This window comes from Lotus japonicus, chromosome 5 (assembly GCF_012489685.1).
Source record: "Lotus japonicus ecotype B-129 chromosome 5, LjGifu_v1.2".
In the NCBI taxonomy this organism is placed as follows: domain Eukaryota; kingdom Viridiplantae; phylum Streptophyta; class Magnoliopsida; order Fabales; family Fabaceae; genus Lotus; species Lotus japonicus.
The window spans coordinates 42,526,265-42,546,545 of NC_080045.1; the positions used below are offsets into that span (position 1 = coordinate 42,526,265).

A 20,281-nucleotide genomic window follows, 5' to 3' on the forward strand; every position below is an offset into this window, starting at 1 on the left:
ACTCAGGTGCTATCTTTCCCATGTAAATTAAAAAATCTTGTTAATTGCTTTATTTTATTTCTGTGAAATTGAACAATTGAATCACCCCCAACTTGTTTACTTTTATTCTCTAAATCATAAAATTAGTCTGAATCAATAATTGAACACAATCTCTTGGGTACGATATCTTTTATATTACTTCGGGCAAATTTGCATACTTGCAAATTAGCTTATATCAAATTCCATCTTAGTTAACAATTCTTGCAGCCATGTCCACTCTTGAATGGCTTCTGGTATTGTTTCATACTCAACTCTATAGTGGAAAGCAATAAAAATAAAAAATTGGTTAAAAACTATAACCGTCTCTAAACTTTGAGCGAGTTTTGAAAACCGTCTCTCGCCGGAAAATTATCTGAAAACCATCCTCAAACTTTTGAAAACAATATCAACCGGTCCCTCCGGCCACCATAGCTCCGGCAACCACCTTATGTGGCATTCCACGTCAATTTTTTTATTAAAATTTTAAAAAATTCCTAATTACCCAACACTAAATCTAAACCTTAATCCCTAAACATAAATCCTTAAATCTACACAAAATCAAAATACCCAAATTTGATCATCTTTTCCCCAATATACACTAACATAATCAACATAAAATAATCATTTGCAATACCCCAAACCCAGAACTTCTTCTCTACCTCTTCATATGCAAGACCCATTGCCCCAACACCTAGAAATTGCCCCCCAACCCCTTCATCTGCAATACCCACTGCCCCCAACACCCAGAGATCGCCCCCCACCACTGAAACAACCTCAACCCATACTGCCCCCACCTAGAAAACCAACCATAAACCATCATCCAAACCAAAATTGGGGGAAAAGGGCCATGAAGAAGAATGAGGTTTTTGGATTTCTAAAGGAGGAGGGATCGGGTTTTTGAGCTTCAGACGCTCGAATCGACTATGTATTCGAGGTGGGGGTTGTGTTGAAGAGAGAAGTTGCTCGCCTCTGATTTACGTTGGTGGAAGAAAACAACTTCTGACCTTGATTTCGATCTGTTCCTCCTCTTAGATGGTGATGGTGAATTTCTGGTCACTGTGGTAGTCCTTGAACAGAAGATCTGCAACAAAAAAAAATAGAAGATCTTGGTGGGTGGCGGATTTGCGATGGGGGTGAGGTGGGTGGGTGGAGCATGGTGTGTGAAGGAGATGAAGTGAGAAGCGTGAAAATTGTTTCTGGAAGAAGATGAAGTGTTATTTTTTTTTGAAAGAGAAGATTTGTTGTTAATTAGTTTTAATTTGGTTTAAAAAAATAGTTTTAAATTTGTTTGATTGAAATTTATATAATTTAATTAGGATAATTTAAATCAAAATAAAAAAATTTCAACTAGATTCATTTATTGATGTGGTGGTGCCACATAGGATCAGAGGCTCCACGTAAGCACTCTAGCCGGAGCTATGGTGGCAGGAGGGACGGGTTGATTTTGTTTTTAAAAGTCTGAGGATGGTTCTCAGATAATTTTCCGGCGAGGGACGGTTTTCAAAACTCGCTCAAAGTTCAGGGACGGTTATAGTTTTTAACCCATAAAAAATTCATCCGCGACATCCAACTGACAATTCTATTACAACAGTGAGGATGTAACGGGTGGTACTATTTAATACACCCTCCGGTCACTATTATAAGAAAAAAAATAGTTTTTTAAATTCATTGAATAAATGATGTATGTGGTCATTATTAATGACCATGTGGTCATTATTAATGACCACATACATCATTTATTCAATAAATCTAAAAAGTTTATTTTTACTTATAATTGTGACCGGAGGGTGTACTTATACTTCAGAATGAGGCTATAGTGTGAATTTTACATGCTATGCTTGGAAAAATGGTTAAAAAAAAGTGTTTTGAGATGTGTTGTTTTTCTTATTTTCATACTTTATAACAGCTATTCAAATGGGCTCTTAGCTGACATGTTGTAACTTCCCTCAACATATAAACTTGCATTGAACCGTGGTTGTATCTTATGTTTAAGCCCTCAACATATAAGAAGGAGCTCTTTACTCATTTTCTATCTTTACATCATAATGAATAGAGTGTGACAAACAAACACTAAACCATATAAGAAAACTTAAGTTCAACTTATATTCAGTCTCAATTGGGAAATGCGCACTATCAAACGATGTGTTGGAATGACCACATACATCATTTATTCAATGATTTTAAAAAGTTGATTTTTACTTATAATTGTGACCGGAGGCTGTGCTTATATTTCAAAATGATGCTATAGTGTGAATTTTACATGCTATGCTTGGAAAAATGGTTGACAACAAGGTTAAATCAGAGAACATGTTGCTCGCATTGAAGAATGTCAATTTTGGTAATCTCACCACCATTAGACAAGTGTATAATGAAAGCATGTCATACATAAAGTCAAAGAGGGAGCCTTTAACAGAATTACAACATTTGATAAGGTTGATGGAGGCAGACAAGTACATTCATTGGTCCAAGACTGAAGAAGGATCCACAATTGTTAGATCATAACTCTAGGCGCATCCAGTTGTTTAATCAATTCTCCACTATTGTATTGATTGATAGCACTTACAAAACCAACAAGTATAGAATATCATTGCTGGAGATGGTAGATATGACATCAACTGATTACACATTCACTATAGATTTTTCATACCTATGCAATGAGCGTGAACCTGAAGTGACATGGACACTACATAAATAGAAAGGGTTGGTACTTAAGAATGATGATTTGTCAAAGGTTATAGTAACTATAAAGGACAGTGCTTTGGTAAACGCAGTTGCAACCACATTCCCCACCTCCACTCATTTGCTATGTCAATTTCACATTGCGAAGAATGTGACAACAAAGGTTAAGCTAATTGTCAAACCCAAAAAGCCCAAGGAAGAAGTTACGGAGGCATGGAGTAATGTGATATATTCATAATCCGCTGCTGAGTTTGTGGGGAGGAATCGGAGTTCATGCAGTACATCACAACTCAGTGGTTGCCTGAGAAACACAAATTTGTGAAGTATCACATTAATGAGATCATACACCTGGGGAACACAACAACTAACATATACTTTTCTTTCATTTATGAATAATGAATAGTGTTCATCGACCTTGTCATTTTTATTAGTATTAATTATGTCTTCTTTAACATCCGATAGGGTTGAAGGTTCACATTCAACTTTGAAACGATGCCTCAGAGATAGCAAAGGTGATTTGTGCGTGGCTTGGAATGCTATACATAGGTGCACACTCCTGCAACACACAAAGATCAATTCTTCTTTTCAGAGCGGCATATTCATAAGAGAACATAAATTCAATGAGAAGTTGTGTGACAACTTGCAGGGCATTGTGTCAAGGAAAGCACTCTAGTTGATCGCAAAGGAGAAAGTGTGCATCGGTGAATGCAACTGTTCTATCAGGAGAACACACTGCCTTCCTTGTGCATATGAGCTTGGAAGTTGCTCATCCATTCCACTTCTATCAGTAGATCTACATTGTAGGTGGCTTACAGTTAAAACTGCACCAGATAAATCTAAACCTGTTTTGGGTTTGAGAATTATGTCTGAGATGGAGGTGATATCAAAATGTTTGAAGAAGAAAATGTTCCAAGAAGACATATTATAAAATAGAACCTTCGAGAGATTGTCTACCCAGATCAGACCTCCATGTTCCCTTCTCCTGATAAAATTAAAACAAAGGGGCGGAACAAAAAAGAACCTAAAGGCTCGACCAAACACAATCCTTCGCATTGGGAGCATGTTGATGCACTTGTGGAGTCACTACAAGCTAGAAACTTCACCATTCCATCTTCTGAAATGGCCAAGGGCAAGATCTCAACAACAGGACGGGGAAAAAGGAAGACACTAACCCCTACCCCCCACAGAATCTACAATCAAGAAGAAGGGCGAGGTGATGCCCTCTCAACTTGTTCATCAAGTGCCCAAATTCTACTTAGCCCCTTTGCTTCATGAAGTGCCCAAAGTCTTCCATATGATTATGTTGTTAACATTGTGGATATTGATGATGATGATGAGAATCGCAGATATGGAGTGTTGTTGCCTTGATGGGTATGGGGCAAGAAAGCTGACCTAAAGTCCGGCGAGCAATGATGAATGAGTTTACCACACACAATTCTACCTATCTAAAACTGTATGGCACCAACAAATTGTACCAACATGTCCTAAAAGCCCTGCATGTTTCTCCTAAGGGGATTGCGAGCGACATAGGGGAACTGGTTGAGCATTCCAGATATGGGCCACCTTGTTGAGCATTCCAGATAAGGGCTGGTTTACATTTTTTTTTTCTCTTACTGGTCCAATGCCACATATCCTGGACCACAAACTTCTATGTATATTACATGTCAACAACAATCATTGGGTGCAAGTATAACATAAGTAATATACACTTTAAAGTGCGTTAATTAGTGTGTGTTATTAACAAAAATTGTAGTAGTCTTATAGGTACACTCAAGGAATGGATTTCTTATGTCAGCTCCTAATCCTCAGTGGCATCATCATTGTACTGAGGACGCTCTAAATTGGGAGTTACCATACATAGACTGCATCACTACATATAAGCAAATCTTTGCACAACAAAACTCACTCAAGAGTGAAGAAATAATAGATCTAACCGATGACTGAGTGTATGCTAATATAATGTTGTAATATAATGTGTTCAACAACGATATTGAACTTGTAATGTGTAGTTATTTGATATGTTAATCAGTTTTGATTCTGTTGATGCATTTTGTTTCTATTGTATCTGTTTCTGCTTCTGTTTCTACTTTTGTTTCTATTGCATATGTTTCTTGTATTTTCGCATTTTGAAGTGCGTCACCTACGCACTTTAGGTTACGCCTAGGTCTCGTGGTTGCTAAATGTGTTGTCTACACAGTTTAAAGTGCGAGCAAAATTATTTACAAAAATGTTTTTATATTTTACATGTGTAATGGAGGTGTAATTAGGTGTCGGGAGTGGGAATAACAACTACCTAAATTTTATTTCTATCTATGATTTTTTTATATCACATCACATCATATTATTAAATTTATTATTTTTCCCTTCCTTTCACACTATAAATTTACACAATTTAAATGTTCTCCAAACAATTTTTGTCTGAATAATATAAATCCCCCAGAAAGATAGGTAGGAAGAAATCAAATGATCAGCGTACCTACAAATTAGATGTTCAGCCTAATTATAACGAATTTGTGTAACCTTAAAAACGACATTAAAACTAAATAACTAATTAATAGGGTACTTCTCAATATAAAATTCCATTAACTAATTTGTCAATTTTTCCTCTAAAGTGTATCTCACATGAAAGAAGTCGTGTTCACAATCTCATCCAAGAATGCTTCATTCAATTTTTAAGTTTGCACTAGTGGTTTTTTTCACCATCATTTCTACCTCCATTTAGAGAGATAGAAAATAAAAGAAAAACAAGTGATGAGAGTTATAAATGGTGACGTGAGAGAAAAGAAGAGATAAATAAAAAGAAAAAAGAATGTGAAATTTTGATGGAATAAAAAGTTGGAAATGATTAATGTACATACACTTTTGTGTCCTCGTTTGTTCCTTACTTTGTTTTATTACCTTCTTTTTATACTAGTGTTCTTTACCCAAAAGATGAATCAGTAGAAATATATTTTTTACTTAGTTTAGGCTCTTTTTAGTATTAGATACGAACATGTAGATAAATGAATCACAGTAAAATATTAATTTGATGAGGTTGTATAGACCTCACTATGTCAACATTTGAATAGTAATAAGAAACAAGTTTTTAAAGAATGCATTACATTATAATTGAAATAAAATAAACACAACCAATGACAACAACATGAACGTTTATTAGAAGTTGTAGTCCATGATTAATGATAAAAATTGCATAAATGATCTTGTTGTCAATCAAGCATATTTATTTGAGCTATAGAACCTACAAAGGAAAAAATTGATATAAGAGTAATAATCAGTAACCAATACAAATATAAATTATGTATAATTTGAAAATGTTAAACAAACCTTATAGAAACGCCAATAACCCTTCGAATTAGATGATCAATAAACTGTTTGACGTCTTTTTATGCTGCCAACAATAAAAAGAATAACCATATCAATTTTCCTATTAATAAAATTTAAATTGAAATTAATTGTAAGATAAATCAGCACTTACATGTCAAATATTATCGAAGACATCTTGATACACGATATTGTGTGTGGTGTTAGATACAACTCCTACTTTATCTATGATGGGCATCTTTAACCATTTTCTAGATTTAACTCTAGAAAGTGCAACATGTAGCTGCCCATGAGTAAAGACATGCCTTGGCAAATACAATCTAACAAGATATAAAGATTGCCCCTGACTTTTATTTAAAGTCATTGTAAAACATAAAGTAACAGGGAATTGTCTACGCTGAAATTTGAATGGAATGTCAGAATTAGATGAAGTTAAAAAATGTAATTTATTAAAAAATATAATTTTTTTGTCAATTATTAATAATTAATTGTCTAGTTGATGGACTTTTTGGATTGATTACAGTAATAAATGAACGTATTTAAGGTATTAAAACCAATTTGTAATCACTAATTTTAAAAAATAAATGAACTTAACGTTACCACTAATTTTTCTATTATAAAGGAAAGATTTAAAAGAAATTAAAACTAATTAAAATTATTTAAAGAATATAATTATTAATGGTATAATTAATTGAAATTTTGACTGAGGATTAATGTGTAATAAATTTCTCATAATTCAACTCAATTTAATGTCTTTTTCAAATCATATTTTTATTAAATAATAAATTGGGGCTCGATTTTTTAATTACGTGATTTTTAAGGAAGAGATTGACGAAAAATTAATGTATTAGAAAAAAACGTTACATACGTGATTTTTAATTTTTTTATGAATTATGCAATGTGGTAACTAATTAGCATTAAATTAGTTCATTATTTCGGGCATAAATTGATGAAAAAATACATAACTCTTTTAAAAATATTTTCAATAATAAATTATAAGATATCATTCAGTTTAGAATGAATAAGAAATATGTTTCATGAATAACTAATGATTTGTATTATTTGTGATTTAATTTTGCCATAAATAAATTCAGAATTAAAAAAATTTGAAAAAGTAAAGAATAATAATTTATCACTAATTTTGTTATAATTAAGTTGAGAATTAAAAGCAATTAAAACTGATTTTAGCATAAAAATGGTCGTAGTTAATTTTGCTAGAAATATGTTTAGAATTAAAAGCAGTTAAAAATAATTTAATAATAATAATTTCGTCATTAATTTTATTATAAATAAGGAAATGAATTGAATACAACTAAAATTTGATTAAATAGCAATATTGTCGTGTTTTATTTTGCTATAAATAAGTCAAGAATTAAAAGCAATTAATTTTCCATAAGAAAATTCAGAATTAAAATCAATTAATACTTAACAAATGCTTTGACAAAATCAAAAATTTAAAATTAGAGTTATTAACTAATATCGTCATTAATTTTAGTATAAATATTGAAATGAATTAAATAAAATTAAAATTTATTAAATGGAAATAATGTCGTGTTTTATTTTCCTATAAATAAGTCAAGAATTAAAATCAATTAATTTTACCTTAAATAAATTCAGAATTAAAAACAATTAATATTTAATAAATGCTTTGACTTAATAAAAAATTTAAAATTTGAACCACTAACCAATGTGGTCATTAATTTTGCTATATATATGACAATGATTTGAGTACAATTAAATGTGATTTAATAGCAATAACTTCATGTTCTATTTTGATATAAATTAGTCAAGAATTAAAAACAATTAATTTTTCCATAAATAAATTTAGAATAAAAAGCAATTAATATTTAATAAATGCTTTGAAAAAATAAAAAAATTAAAATTTGAATCACTAACCAATGTCGTCATTTATTTTTCTACAAATAAGGAATTAAATTAAATACAATTATAATGAATTAAATAGAAATAATGTCTTGATTCTAATTTTGAAAAGATACTAAAACTGATTAATTGATTTCATCATCATTTTCTTTTTTATAAATAATAAAAATGGATAAAATCCTATTTTTTGCACTTAATCCACAAAAATTTAAAATTAGTCAAGCTTTTTAAAGTACAATTAATTGATCACTTTAGTATCTTTTAATAATTCATAATTAATATGAATTTTTAAAATTGACCAAAAAGGGAATTAATAGGTGAGAAAGGAAAGAAATACATAAAGACAGGAAAGGTAATTTAAAAGTGAGAAAGGAAATAAATTAAATGACAAACGTAAAAAAATGATGAAGTAATTGAGGGAAGAAGAAGAATGGGTTTGACGAAAACAAAAACAAACAAAATATCATTACATGAATCTAGAAAAAAAGCTAAAGTAGCATATATTCACTAAATTTGAATGGACTTGTATGTACAATATCACATTATATAATAAACGTGTTATTCAAATTTTATAATTTCCTTTAACATGAGACAAAGTATAGGTTTTGGGTTGTTCTTACATAACGGCCTAAAAATTTGCTCTGCCCAGCCGAAATTTTTCAGAGGTAGGCTCCTCAGAAAAATTGAATTCCTCCAACACCTTTTTGCCAATCCTATTTCCAGAGGTTAAAAAAATGTTCTCAACATTTCCTATTTCAAGAGACATTTAACGCACATGATATATCACATGAAACTTTCCTTTCTAAAATCAATCGTTATGAGTGAATATTAAAGGGGGAGAAAAAATCGATTTTAACATTATAGACAATATTTTAGAAAATAGAATCTAGACTTCACTTGTGCATAAGTAGTTCCAAACCATGATCTGGTAATCATCACCTGCAATTAAAAAAACACTCAACTTATTAATAGTTAACGAAAAAAATTCAGATCTAACAGATCGATTGAATGAAAAATAGAGAAGAATACCGAGAATGAATGTCAGAGGGAAAGAGAGGCTGAGAGTTATGGAAATCAAATGATGGAGAGAGATTTAAATTATGGAGAAAGAAATGATGAATTAGAGTCTTAAATAGACTTTTTAAGAGATTCATTATTCAAAAGACTTTCAATAATGGGCCTCCATACAAAATTCAAATGAAAATGAGCTTGTAATATTTTGGTCCAAATCAATATGAGGGTGACACTAGTCAGCCAAAGAGGAGGAATGGGTGAAAGTTATTCTTGGAGTGTCAAATCAGCACAGATTAGTTGTTAATATTTTAGATTGTTTCACAACCTTCCTCTTTTCTAAAGTATATAGATATAGGTTTGGTACCCCTTGTACTATTTAATATTCACAATTTCTTTTGGCCTTTTAAAAAAAACTTTTGCTCAACACATTTCTAACACACGCTTTAGCAGTGATTTTTAACGCCCACATAATTATAAAACTTAAAAATTATCGCTAATATGTGTGTCGGAAATGTGTCAATCCAAAGGTGTATGTATAAAAAATGGGTTAAAGTTTTTAAGTTTATGCCTTATACGAAATTATCTTTCTTTAGCTATGGGTTTGGTTGTTTATATATGATATCCAACTAGCTCCAGGTACTACTACAAGATCCGAGGTTTATGGTACACCACTAGTTCATTAGAAACAGACACGGCTTGATTAGAAAGTTAGAAATGGAAACTATCTCACATTTTATTTCTAGCTAATCTATGACAATATGTAGCTGATAAGTGATATACCATCCACCAATGGTCTATTCTCTCCTTCCCTTTAACATACCAATTTACCACATAAGAGCCATTTATCGCAGAATAATATACTCCACAATTTGAGTACTTAGGAGAACACTCACATCAACTTAAATGATGATAGAAACAATCTAAAATATTATCCACAATCGATATTCCATTATTCCATACCCACCCTATTTAGCACAGATTAGTTGGTTGATTGTATCATGACCTAATCTCAGGTCGTGATCAATGCAAACTTGCAAAGGCTAACTATCAACACTCATTAAGTCTAAGAATAGAATTCTATTAAAGATATTTAGTAGTAACACATTAATCTTGGAGCTGTCCAATATTTTGTGAGGTAGTATTCTTTTCTTGGCACTGTTTATATCCACCTGTTATATATAAAGTAGAGACTTCAATCTAATCAGAGAGAAACTCTAGCTAAAAACTCACTCTCAGACTCAGTCTCATTATCACTTTTTAATTATCTCAATTTTATTATTTTATACTTACACACTCTCTCTCATCCATCAAAGCAAAATGTTAAAGAAAATCTCTCAAATTCAAATAACCTGATATTTTTAAAATTCAAGTTCCCTAAACTCAATTTATGTTTATATTTTTTACAGCAATTTTTAAAATTAGTCAGATGATCTGAAATTACAAGTAGAATAATACTTTTACTTTAAAATATATAAATATTATTATATTGTATATAATGTATCCACAATTTGTTAAACTTTTTACTATTGTTTTCAAAAGAATTTTTAATATATGTAATACTAAGAAATAATTTCATATTTTAAATATTTATTAAGAAACCCGTACATTGCACAAGCAACTTCGTAGTATAGAGTAAATTACGGCCTCCTCTTTTATGAGAGAAGCTTTAAATTATACTTCTCTTCTTTTTTATTTCAAAACCTACATTCCATTTTCCTGAAATAAATTTCCCCTCTAATTTCAAAATATAACTCCCCTTGGGAGTGAGCACAACATTTTCCTGAAATAAATTTCCCCTCTTATTTCAAAATATAACTCCCCTTGGGAGTGAGCACCACGTGAGATTTCATGAGGCGGCGGTGGTGTTGCGGGATGTCTAAGCATTGCTAACGCGGAACTAGGGTGTCAAGCTTGAGTGGATCCACCGGGAAGGAAACTGCCAGACAGATTAGTTGGCCAAGAAGGGTGCCGATGAGCCTTCTGTGAGTTTGAAGATTGTTAATAGCCCTTGTACAGAGCTTGAGACTCTCCTATTGAGAGATTCTATCGCCGATCTTTAGCCTTTAGTTCTTGTTAGTTTTTCGAAGCGCAAAAAAAAAATATAACTCCCCTCTCCTAAGAGATATATATATATATATATATATATATTACACTTTGGCATATTTTATTATAAATGAATATTTTAATGATCTAAATTATCGCTAACGAGTCTTCAGACAAATTAAATTCCCCGCAAAATTCCCCGAAGGATGAAGACCCAAATTCATAACTGTATAAAATCATCTGTTGGATAGGAAACAGGCTTACAACCTTCAAAGAGGAAAAAAAAAAATCAGTCCCCATCCCAGTTGATTGTTACTAAAGAATTTTAAACAAGGAGAACTGTAATCCCCTACTCACAAATTTCCTCGTGTTCCTACTTCCTAGTAATGTACCCAAAAGTTGTAATGCTAAGAAAGACGGTAAGTTGTAACGTTTAAAAAGGGATGGATTTATTTTGAATTATTGACAACAAAATGGTTCAAATAAGTCACGACACGTGAAGATTTTGAATATCAATTTGTAGTGTTCTAAGTTTTTTTTCAACATTTGATAGTTCTTCTTGAATCTCAACTAGCTTGTTAAGTTTATTCTGCGCCTCATCTTGGTAAGGTTTGCCAAGGACTTTCACGAAGGTATCCAAATCTGCCATTGCTTCAGTCAAATCCCTCTTCATGGCCTCTTCAAGTTCATATGCTAAGGTGTCTGCTTTTCTTTTCACCTTATCTATCACTCTCTGCCTACGACTTGGGAAATTTGATATAGCTAAATACCTGAAATTAAAACAAATGTAAACCCAGATATTAGCAGCAACTCAACAACCCAATTATGCATCAAACATCAAATTAGAATTATTTTTAACCACTGTAATAAATTTTATATTGATAAAAAAAGCAAGTCAGGGCATGGTCAGGAACAAAGAAAAGTAATATTACAAAAGAACTTTTTAAATCTGCTTTCAGAGTCAGCAATAATTGACATATACCACCCAAAAAATAATGTAGTAAACTGATCATGAAGAAGGGATCATCAAGCAGGTTCTATTAAGAGTCAAAGGATATTTTGACTTGAGTTGAATCATGAATGTTCATGTTGCTATTGCTTTAATAATGTGATAGCACAGAAAAAACCTAGCATTGCCTCAGTAGAAAGATCAAAGCCTTAACAAAGAAAATCTAATTGAATATCATATATTACCCGCCAGCAGAACAAATACCAAGAGCAAGAAGATCTTCCATTGTGGTTTGCAGTACAGATGTCAGTAGTGAAGCCGATAAACCAGCCACTCCTAGTTGACTGAGTGTCCCTAAAATCTAATTTAAAAGGAAAACAGTTTAGATCAGATATAGTTACAGTAAAATAACAACAATATGCAAAAACATTAGTTCGCAAAAACACACTAAAGTATTTGCCACTGAAGATTGGAACAATATTCACTTTGGAGTTTGGAATATAAGTAGCCCAAGTCAAAACAGACTAAATCGAGCAATTTCGCAGATATCAAAATATCTTACTGTTGAGGAGAGAAGGGCGTTAATAACCTATTATATAGCTACATGCAGTGTCAGAAAAACTATTCTAGGGACTACATGAAGCCATCAATAAGTGGCATAGAAAATTATAATAAAAATTCGAAGACAAAGAAGCAGCCTGAAAGTAATCACTCATGGAATAACTATTTCTCAATTTAAGCAAGCCTATAATCATTCATGTGACTTTTAGGCTCTTACAGAAACAGTCTAGCCCTACAGTTAACCTTAACTCTTTCTGAATGTTAACCTTAAGGCAAAACTGCCTAGACAATTTTCAAATTGTTAACAGCTGATTCAGATTTGCATAATTTTATGTTTCACAAAGTAGCAAAATGAATAGCAGATATTTTGAGGCATCTAAAAGCTATAAGTAGTATATACATTGTATGCTTCTACTCATGAAATCAATTAAGCACAAATTTAAGTGTGGATCAAGAATAAAGCAAGATTGCTTAATTGTGTTCGAACATCTATTTAAAATGGCTAAGTAAATTGCACATTAGGCCTGTAGTATCATAAAATGTTTGTATTGGTCCCCAGTTAAATAGCAATATTTCCCCTCTAGTTTTCAATTTGATGCAACTATGTTCTTCTAACAGTATTTTGTTCAATTGAGTGACATGGCCCTTATTTTCCTGAAGTGGAGAAGTGCTCTCTCTTCTTTTAATGACATGTTTCTTGCTGATATAGTACAAATCCAAATTAAATTGCACTTGCTTTACAAAGAATTTCAAACTTACCATCTGACGGACTTCTTGCTCAAATGACTTTGAAGCTGCACTACTGCTGAAAGTTTCAATCACCTGACAGCCAGCTTGATCCTCTTTCTTTAGCAACTCAAATGTCTCAAAATTCATCTGACTGTTTTCATTGATCAACAAAGGCCATCGTTTTTCAAAAGATTCCTTGTATAGTCTCCCTTGTTCAGTGTTTTTGGATCGTAACCAGTTCTCGTATTCTTGAAGTAATTTCTATGTCAAGTCGAACAAATTATATTTTAGCACAATATGCCCAGCTATCTTTTACAAGTATCTTTTTCAATATAATACAGTATTTATGTGATTTGATGTATTGGTCATCTGGGGATATACAAAGCAAAATCATGATGAAGTTTATAATTGAGTTATTACTAAGATAAGGCAGAGGAAACATGACTGCAATACAATCTGGATTCTGGATTCATTAGTTCACAGCTCAACCAAAATGGTCAACATTACAAAACAAAACAAAGACCCTCAACAGACTACAGCCAGAAACTAACCTGAACAGCAGAAAGGGCAGGACTAATTATGTCATTTTGAATTTTTGAGGTAGCAGGCATCGCTTGGTTCTCTCCTTTGAAAACATATGAAGTAATGATATCAAGATTTGACAATTGCAATGTAGCCTTTACAAGCTCCACAGCACGCAACTTTGTAGTTTCAATCTGACAATGAGTAATAAGGCATATTTAAGAACATACCAATTAAGAGGGAACAAATCGTCCTCAATTTATAAACTTTTACATACCAAAGATAGAATTTGTCTCCTCCAAGAAAGGCTCTCAGTTTCCATACTCAACGCAAAATCATTTACACCATTAACAATGTCATTCACAGCAGCCAAATCCTGCTTGGCATATCGATAGTCTTGTGTCACAAGAGTTTGACATGCAGAAATTAGTCTATCTGCAATTCCAACAGGTGTTTCTAGTTTGAGCCTCATTCTGTCCATTCCTGGCATTGTCGACCCATCTAGAAAGCTATACAAGAACTTTTCAAGGTCATCGAAACTTCCGGCACTATAATGAGAACCAGGGACAGATAATTCTTCATTAAGTTTCCCAACATTAGTGGTAGCAATAAGTTTTGCTTCAAGAGCAGACCGAGCAGATACAGGATACAATATCACATCTTCTGTATTCAGCAATCTCTGAATATTGTCCTTAATGAAGGACACTGCTTCCTCAAGCTGCAATGAATTGTGAATATATGATGTAAACCTACTTTGGATATTTCAACACAAAAGAACTATTTAAAACTAATATCAGCATGATAATAACCAATATGAACCGTGAGACAAAAATATGAGTGTGCTTGTTTAAGATTTTTTTCTTGAAAATTCTTTTTTTAAAGAAAAAATTACTCTTTAAATTTTTTAAGTCGTCGAATAGAAAAAGATTCAAGGTGTAATTAGTTTAAAAAGTTACTTAACATAGCGTTTGGAAAATAAGGTTATAACTACTTTTAAAGTAAAAAGTTATTTAATAAATGTAACCAAACAAAAAATAGTTACTACTTCACATGAAATCTTTAAAATTAAGCCACTTTTTTTTCACAATCACTTTTTCTAAAGCTTACACAAACAGGCCCTATACCTCATGATTATTCCGATATATGTCAGCTTTGTTCAAAACAAAGACCACTTTCTTCTTCCACTGCTGTGAATAACGAAGAAAAGCAACCTAAAATATAACATAAAACAACACATCATATCATTACCAGAACCACAGTAAGCAAGAGAGTAGTATGCCTTATCCACAAAAATTACTGATCATACCTCACTTCCAGTTAAAGGGCGATCGGCTGAAATAACAAAAAGAAGTAAATCTGCACGGGGTACAAATTCCTCCGTAAGACGCTGCTGCCTCTGTAGAATCACATTAGTTCCTGGTGTATCAACAATGGTCATCTGTATTAAAAAAAAAAATTAACTACTGAGGGAATTTCTAACCGCAAATAGAAATTTTTGGCAAGAAAAAACAATCTGATATATATTGATGATAGGAAAAGTACCAAAAGAAATGGAGAAAACCAAATCCAGTGACTTACCTCTTTTAGAATTGGAGCAGGAAGGTAGCAAATATATTGACCGTCTGGAAACCTTTCACAACGTTGTTTTTCGATATCTAGGTCAGTATATCGTAAAAACGTGATCTCATTAGTTGTTGGAACAACCCCATCTTTAAGATATCGTTCTCCAAGAAGTGCATTGATTACAGTAGATTTACCAGAGTTGAATTCCCCCTGGAAATATTGTGTCAAATTCAGAACTTTCTGGCATTTCTATCAAGTCCATATAGAAATCAGTTGATTTGGCATTTTGAGCTGGAAAGTTTATAATAAATCATAATGGGAGTTGGGAAGCACAAGAACCAAATAACTATCCATCCTACGGTGAAATTTAGCCAGTTCCTAAATTTCATTGAGTAACAGCAGCCATGGCCTCAATCAAGTCTTACAGTAACCTCAAACAACGTGCTACTCAGCTAACCAAACATGTTGCATTATTCCAAGTAGAATAAGACTAACAAGTAACAAAATACAACAAAGATAGCTAAAGTTTGCAAGGACAGAAAAACCAACTACTCCCGATAAGTCAACCATGCATCAACGCTCTAGCAAATGGTTATTTATATATGGAAGTAATCAGACATTCAGGTTAATCAAAAGCAGAGCAATGAATAACAATGATGAGAAAAATTCACGATAAATAGCACTTATTAGTTAACTAGTTTTTAACTAGATGTACTAACAGAATATTTTCTTTTTGAAATTTAGAGCTAATACCAATGTATATCTCAGGAACCAGAATTTGTTGAGATTCAGCACACAATTACCACTATAACCAGTAAGAAGGGCTCATCAATTTGAGAAACTGCGTCATCAAGAAGTGAAACCTCCTCCATCTGTCATTTGAAACCAATCCCAATTCAACACAAAGTGAACAATATACTAGTCAAAATACAGAATTGGGAAGAAAAAAGAATCATTTCAAATACCAAATTTTTTAATTAAAAGATCACCAGAGGTGCAGCTTTCTTGATAACTTGTATAGCTTCACTCAACACCAATCTCTCGGTTTCTATTAACTGTTTCTCTCTATCCTCCAGTTTAACAAATCCTGCCACAACCTCTGTTTTGGTCTGGAAACCATTACTCATGTTCAATATTTTATTCTCACTAGTATCACTGACATTATCATCTGGTACTCTCTCATCAATTGCATACCCAGTGTCAAATAATTTGTGCAGGAAATCACCATCAAACAACCCAAAAATTTCCAAACTGGTAACAAAACCACTAGCACCAGAAGTGAGTAAACATGATGCCTCATCATAAGACATATTTTTGCCCTGCAACGGACATGAGACGAAAATAGGTATCTTTACATTCTCACATACAGAACCAACATCCTGAGTAAGAAGATCCAGATCACCACCTCCATATATAAGAAAATCAGCACCTTCAGATTTAGTTGCATTCACTGCAGCATCTATGGTTTGGACAACCCTACCCACCAATGGAAGAACCACCAATTCAGCTTTGGAACCCAGCATTGTATTCCTTGCAACAACAATAGGAAGACCTGCAAATGACGAAAGAGACACATCACCTATGCATGGTGTTTTATGGGAAAAAAGAGTTTTTCTTTAAACAGAACAAATAGGAACATATACACCCTTAGATCTTTGTCGTTGTTTTAGAATAGCAGTACATATTAAGTTAAAACCATGGTAAATAAAGGAATGCATGTTTTGGTCTTAGCACAGGCAATCTTGTTCAAACTAGAAACATGCACGTCATGGTGGAGCTAGCTCTCCCAGCGGGCGGGGATTTTATAGAGAAATTGAGCATGTACCTCATGACCACTTCTTGGTGTAAATAAGTAAATAAGATAGTGCTAGCAACACTCTTTTGCCATACTTTTCATAATTGGTTCATTATAACCAATTCTGTATAATCGATTCATATTTAAGAATTTATACACATTTTATCTTGTAACTTGATTATTTTAAAAACCCAATGATACAAAAATGAGTTAAATAGTATATTCAAAATCACATTATCCAGAATTTGATATTTACACAACCACACATGAAATGGGTCAACAAGTGTTTGACGAAATGCTTAAAAGAGAAGACATGGAAAATGCAGCAATTTCACAAAACACAAGCAAGATGGTAACCATAAATAACCTTGATCGGACAGCAAAACGCCGCTAGCTTCGGCGGCGGCGGCGATATCAACCCGCTCAGCAACCAACAAGTAAGCACGGTCCCGAACAAGCGACTTCAACACACAAGCAGCTTCATAGAGCCTGCCACCACTGGCATCATTGCTAGCAAGGACCACAATCCCAACCCACCTGGACACGGCCTTGTCAATCATGTCCAGTGCAGCGTCGCCGCCGCTCAGAACCTCGTCGGGGTCCAGCTGAAGGATCAGGGTCGGGACCTTGACTTCGGGGCGCTTGAACCCGCCTGGGAAGAGCGTCCTGGGCTGAGATTGAGCCTGTGCCTGGACCTGGAGAGTTCGACGGAGGCGGTGGGGGATGAGGCGGAGGGAGGCATTGGAGTTGAGAGGGCGGAGGGGGAAGCGAGAGAAGGTGGTGTGGCGTGGGATGATTGCAGCGGCAACCAGTGAGAGCGAGGAGGAGGAGGAAGAAGAAGGGGTTGTTACAGAGCAAGGTACCATGGATTGGAGTGTGAAGAAGAAGAAGGTGAATGTGTAGAGAGAGAGAGAGAGAAGATTGCGTTATCGTGTAGGAATGAATGAGGCTCGTTCAGTGGAATGAGATGAGATGAGAGTCGTTATCCTTTCTTTCTTTGTTTCTTCCAACATCACATCTCAGTTGGTCTCGTTATCCTTTCTTTCTTTGTTTCTTCCAACATCACATCTCAGTTGGTCTAATAAATTATGGTAAGTTCAAATATAATAATCAATGTACTAGTGTTTTTTACCCGCGCGCTGCACGGGGAATATCCATAATATATACATTTAGGGATTTTTTTTTAGGTACAATCATCGTATACGTGACATCTCATGATTGACTAATTTCATTAAAAATCCTACATGACAATCATTCCTCCTTTCCTCTTAATGTACACCATTCTCCTTAACCTGCACTCCTCTCTATTTAAAAGTCTATATAAAACTCTTATTCTCCATTCATCTCTCCATTATTTGGATTTCTCCTTAACCTACACTGCTTCTTCAATCATCTCCTGCGTTTTATATTTTTTGAGCCTTTCTACATGGCTTCAAGATCTCATTTTGTGGTTCTTCATAATTATACAAGGTATGTATTTTTTCTCATCTGAAATCAATTTTTCATGTCTTTGGTGTGTGTTATTGTAATCTAATCTCATTCCTTCAAAATTCATGTTTTACTAACCCTAATATGCTATTCTCCTCATTCCCTTTCAACAATTTTTTTACAGGATTATGGTGTCATTAGACCTATAGACGCTGAAAATAACAATTTCACGAATATGGATCAAGGGTATATTATTATTGTTGATCTCGTGAGTGTTCCACAAATTAATGGAAATTAGAGGCGGTGACATAGTTTGTTTTAGGTTTGAAAGAATAGCAAATAGAATTATTGAAGTTAAGGTGGTGTATGGAAATATTTAGTTAGTTGTTATTCATTCCAAAATTTAATCAGTTGTTGTTTTGTCTTGGGTATATTTTCGTGGTTTTGTTTTTCTCAATCTACATGAGAGAATTGTTCTCATGATTTACCTTATTTATCAAATAAAATCCAAGAATAATTGTTATTTTTTTCATTCTGGAATTGTTCTCATGATTTACTTTGTTTTTCCTTTCTTTTACACGTACAATTTTTTCCTTGACTTCATTACTTTATCTTGTGGGCTGAATCAAGCTTGATATATTTGACAATTTTGCATTCACCGACGATTTATAATAATAAGATACCCATATATGCCCAATGGTGCTTCTTTTCTTCCTTATCCTTTTACGGTCAAGATCCAAACAAGATTATATATAAAAAATAACTTTAGTCAAATACCAAAAACACTTATTTACCATACATTTTTAAAAATAAAAATTGTTTTTAATAGCCAATTTACGTTAGTCTAATATCAATATCATTCATGTCAAATTATTGCTTTATACGATTTTTTAAAAAAAATCCCTTTTGAAATAAGTTCCATTTTTAAGATGAAAAAAAAAACGTTTAAATAATTAATTACGAGAATCTCATTTTCCTTGGTTTTAAAATAATTTCAAATTTAAAAATGATAAGAAAAGGTAAAATATTAATTACTTTTTAAATTCGGTAGCAAAGTTTTATATAAGGAAAAATATTTTCGAAATTAATTATTTATTTCCTTCAATTTCCTTATATAAACCACTTAATTATATTAATTTCCTTATTTAAAATTATAAAAGACATTAAATGTCTTATGGAATAAATGTTATTTTCGTATTTTTTAAACAACAAAATTTAAAATAATTAAATAAATTTTAATGCATTGACTATTTATTTAAGGAATATTTTTGAAATTAATTATTTATTTTCTTCAATTTCCTTATATAAACCACTTAATAATATTAATTTCCTTATTTAAAATCAAGAAAAACATTAAATACTTTATGGAATAAATGCTATTTTCAGTTTTTTTAAATAAGGAAATTTAAAATAATTAAATAAATTATAATGCATTGACTATTTATTTAAGACAAATATTTTCGAAATCAATTATTTATTTCCTTCAATTCTCTTATATAAACCACTTAATTATATTAATTTCTTTATTTAAAATCATAAAAGACATTAAATGCTTTATGGAATAAATGTTATTTTCATTTTTTTTAATAAGGAAATTTAAAATAATTAAATAAATTTTAATGCATTGACTATTTATCTAAGGAAAATATTTTTGAAATTAATTATTTACTTCCTTCAACTTCCTTATATAAACCCCTTAATTATATTAATTTCCTTATTTAAAATCATAAAACACATTAAATGCATTATGGAATAAATGCTATTTTCGTTTTTTTTAA

At 32.4% G+C, this 20,281-nt stretch overlaps 1 protein-coding gene and 1 long non-coding RNA gene across 3 annotated transcripts; both read right to left on the reverse strand.

Annotated features, from left to right (window-relative positions):
• Positions 1 to 5,755: 5,755 nt before the first annotated feature.
• Positions 5,756 to 9,041, reverse strand: LOC130720332 (uncharacterized). Of its 2 annotated transcripts, XR_009013042.1 has the most exons (5): positions 8,929 to 9,039; positions 8,520 to 8,838; positions 6,173 to 6,415; positions 6,022 to 6,085; positions 5,756 to 5,935 (listed from the first exon to the last, which is right to left on the reverse strand). It is a non-coding gene; the product is annotated as an uncharacterized LOC130720332 (long non-coding RNA). The 2 variants fall into 2 exon arrangements; XR_009013041.1 differs by having other exon boundaries at positions 6,022 to 6,415; positions 8,929 to 9,041.
• A 2,339-nt stretch (positions 9,042 to 11,380) lies between these two features.
• LOC130717695 (probable transmembrane GTPase FZO-like, chloroplastic) lies at positions 11,381 to 18,075 on the reverse strand. Its single transcript, XM_057568033.1, has 11 exons — positions 17,443 to 18,075; positions 16,270 to 16,832; positions 16,084 to 16,152; positions 15,296 to 15,490; positions 15,024 to 15,155; positions 14,842 to 14,928; positions 13,995 to 14,435; positions 13,747 to 13,911; positions 13,226 to 13,456; positions 12,151 to 12,266; positions 11,381 to 11,726 (listed from the first exon to the last, which is right to left on the reverse strand). Exons 1-11 carry the CDS (start codon positions 17,939 to 17,941, stop codon positions 11,444 to 11,446), a joined length of 2,781 nt encoding a protein of 926 aa, XP_057424016.1. The 5' UTR covers positions 17,942 to 18,075; the 3' UTR covers positions 11,381 to 11,443.
• Positions 18,076 to 20,281: the final 2,206 nt, after the last annotated feature.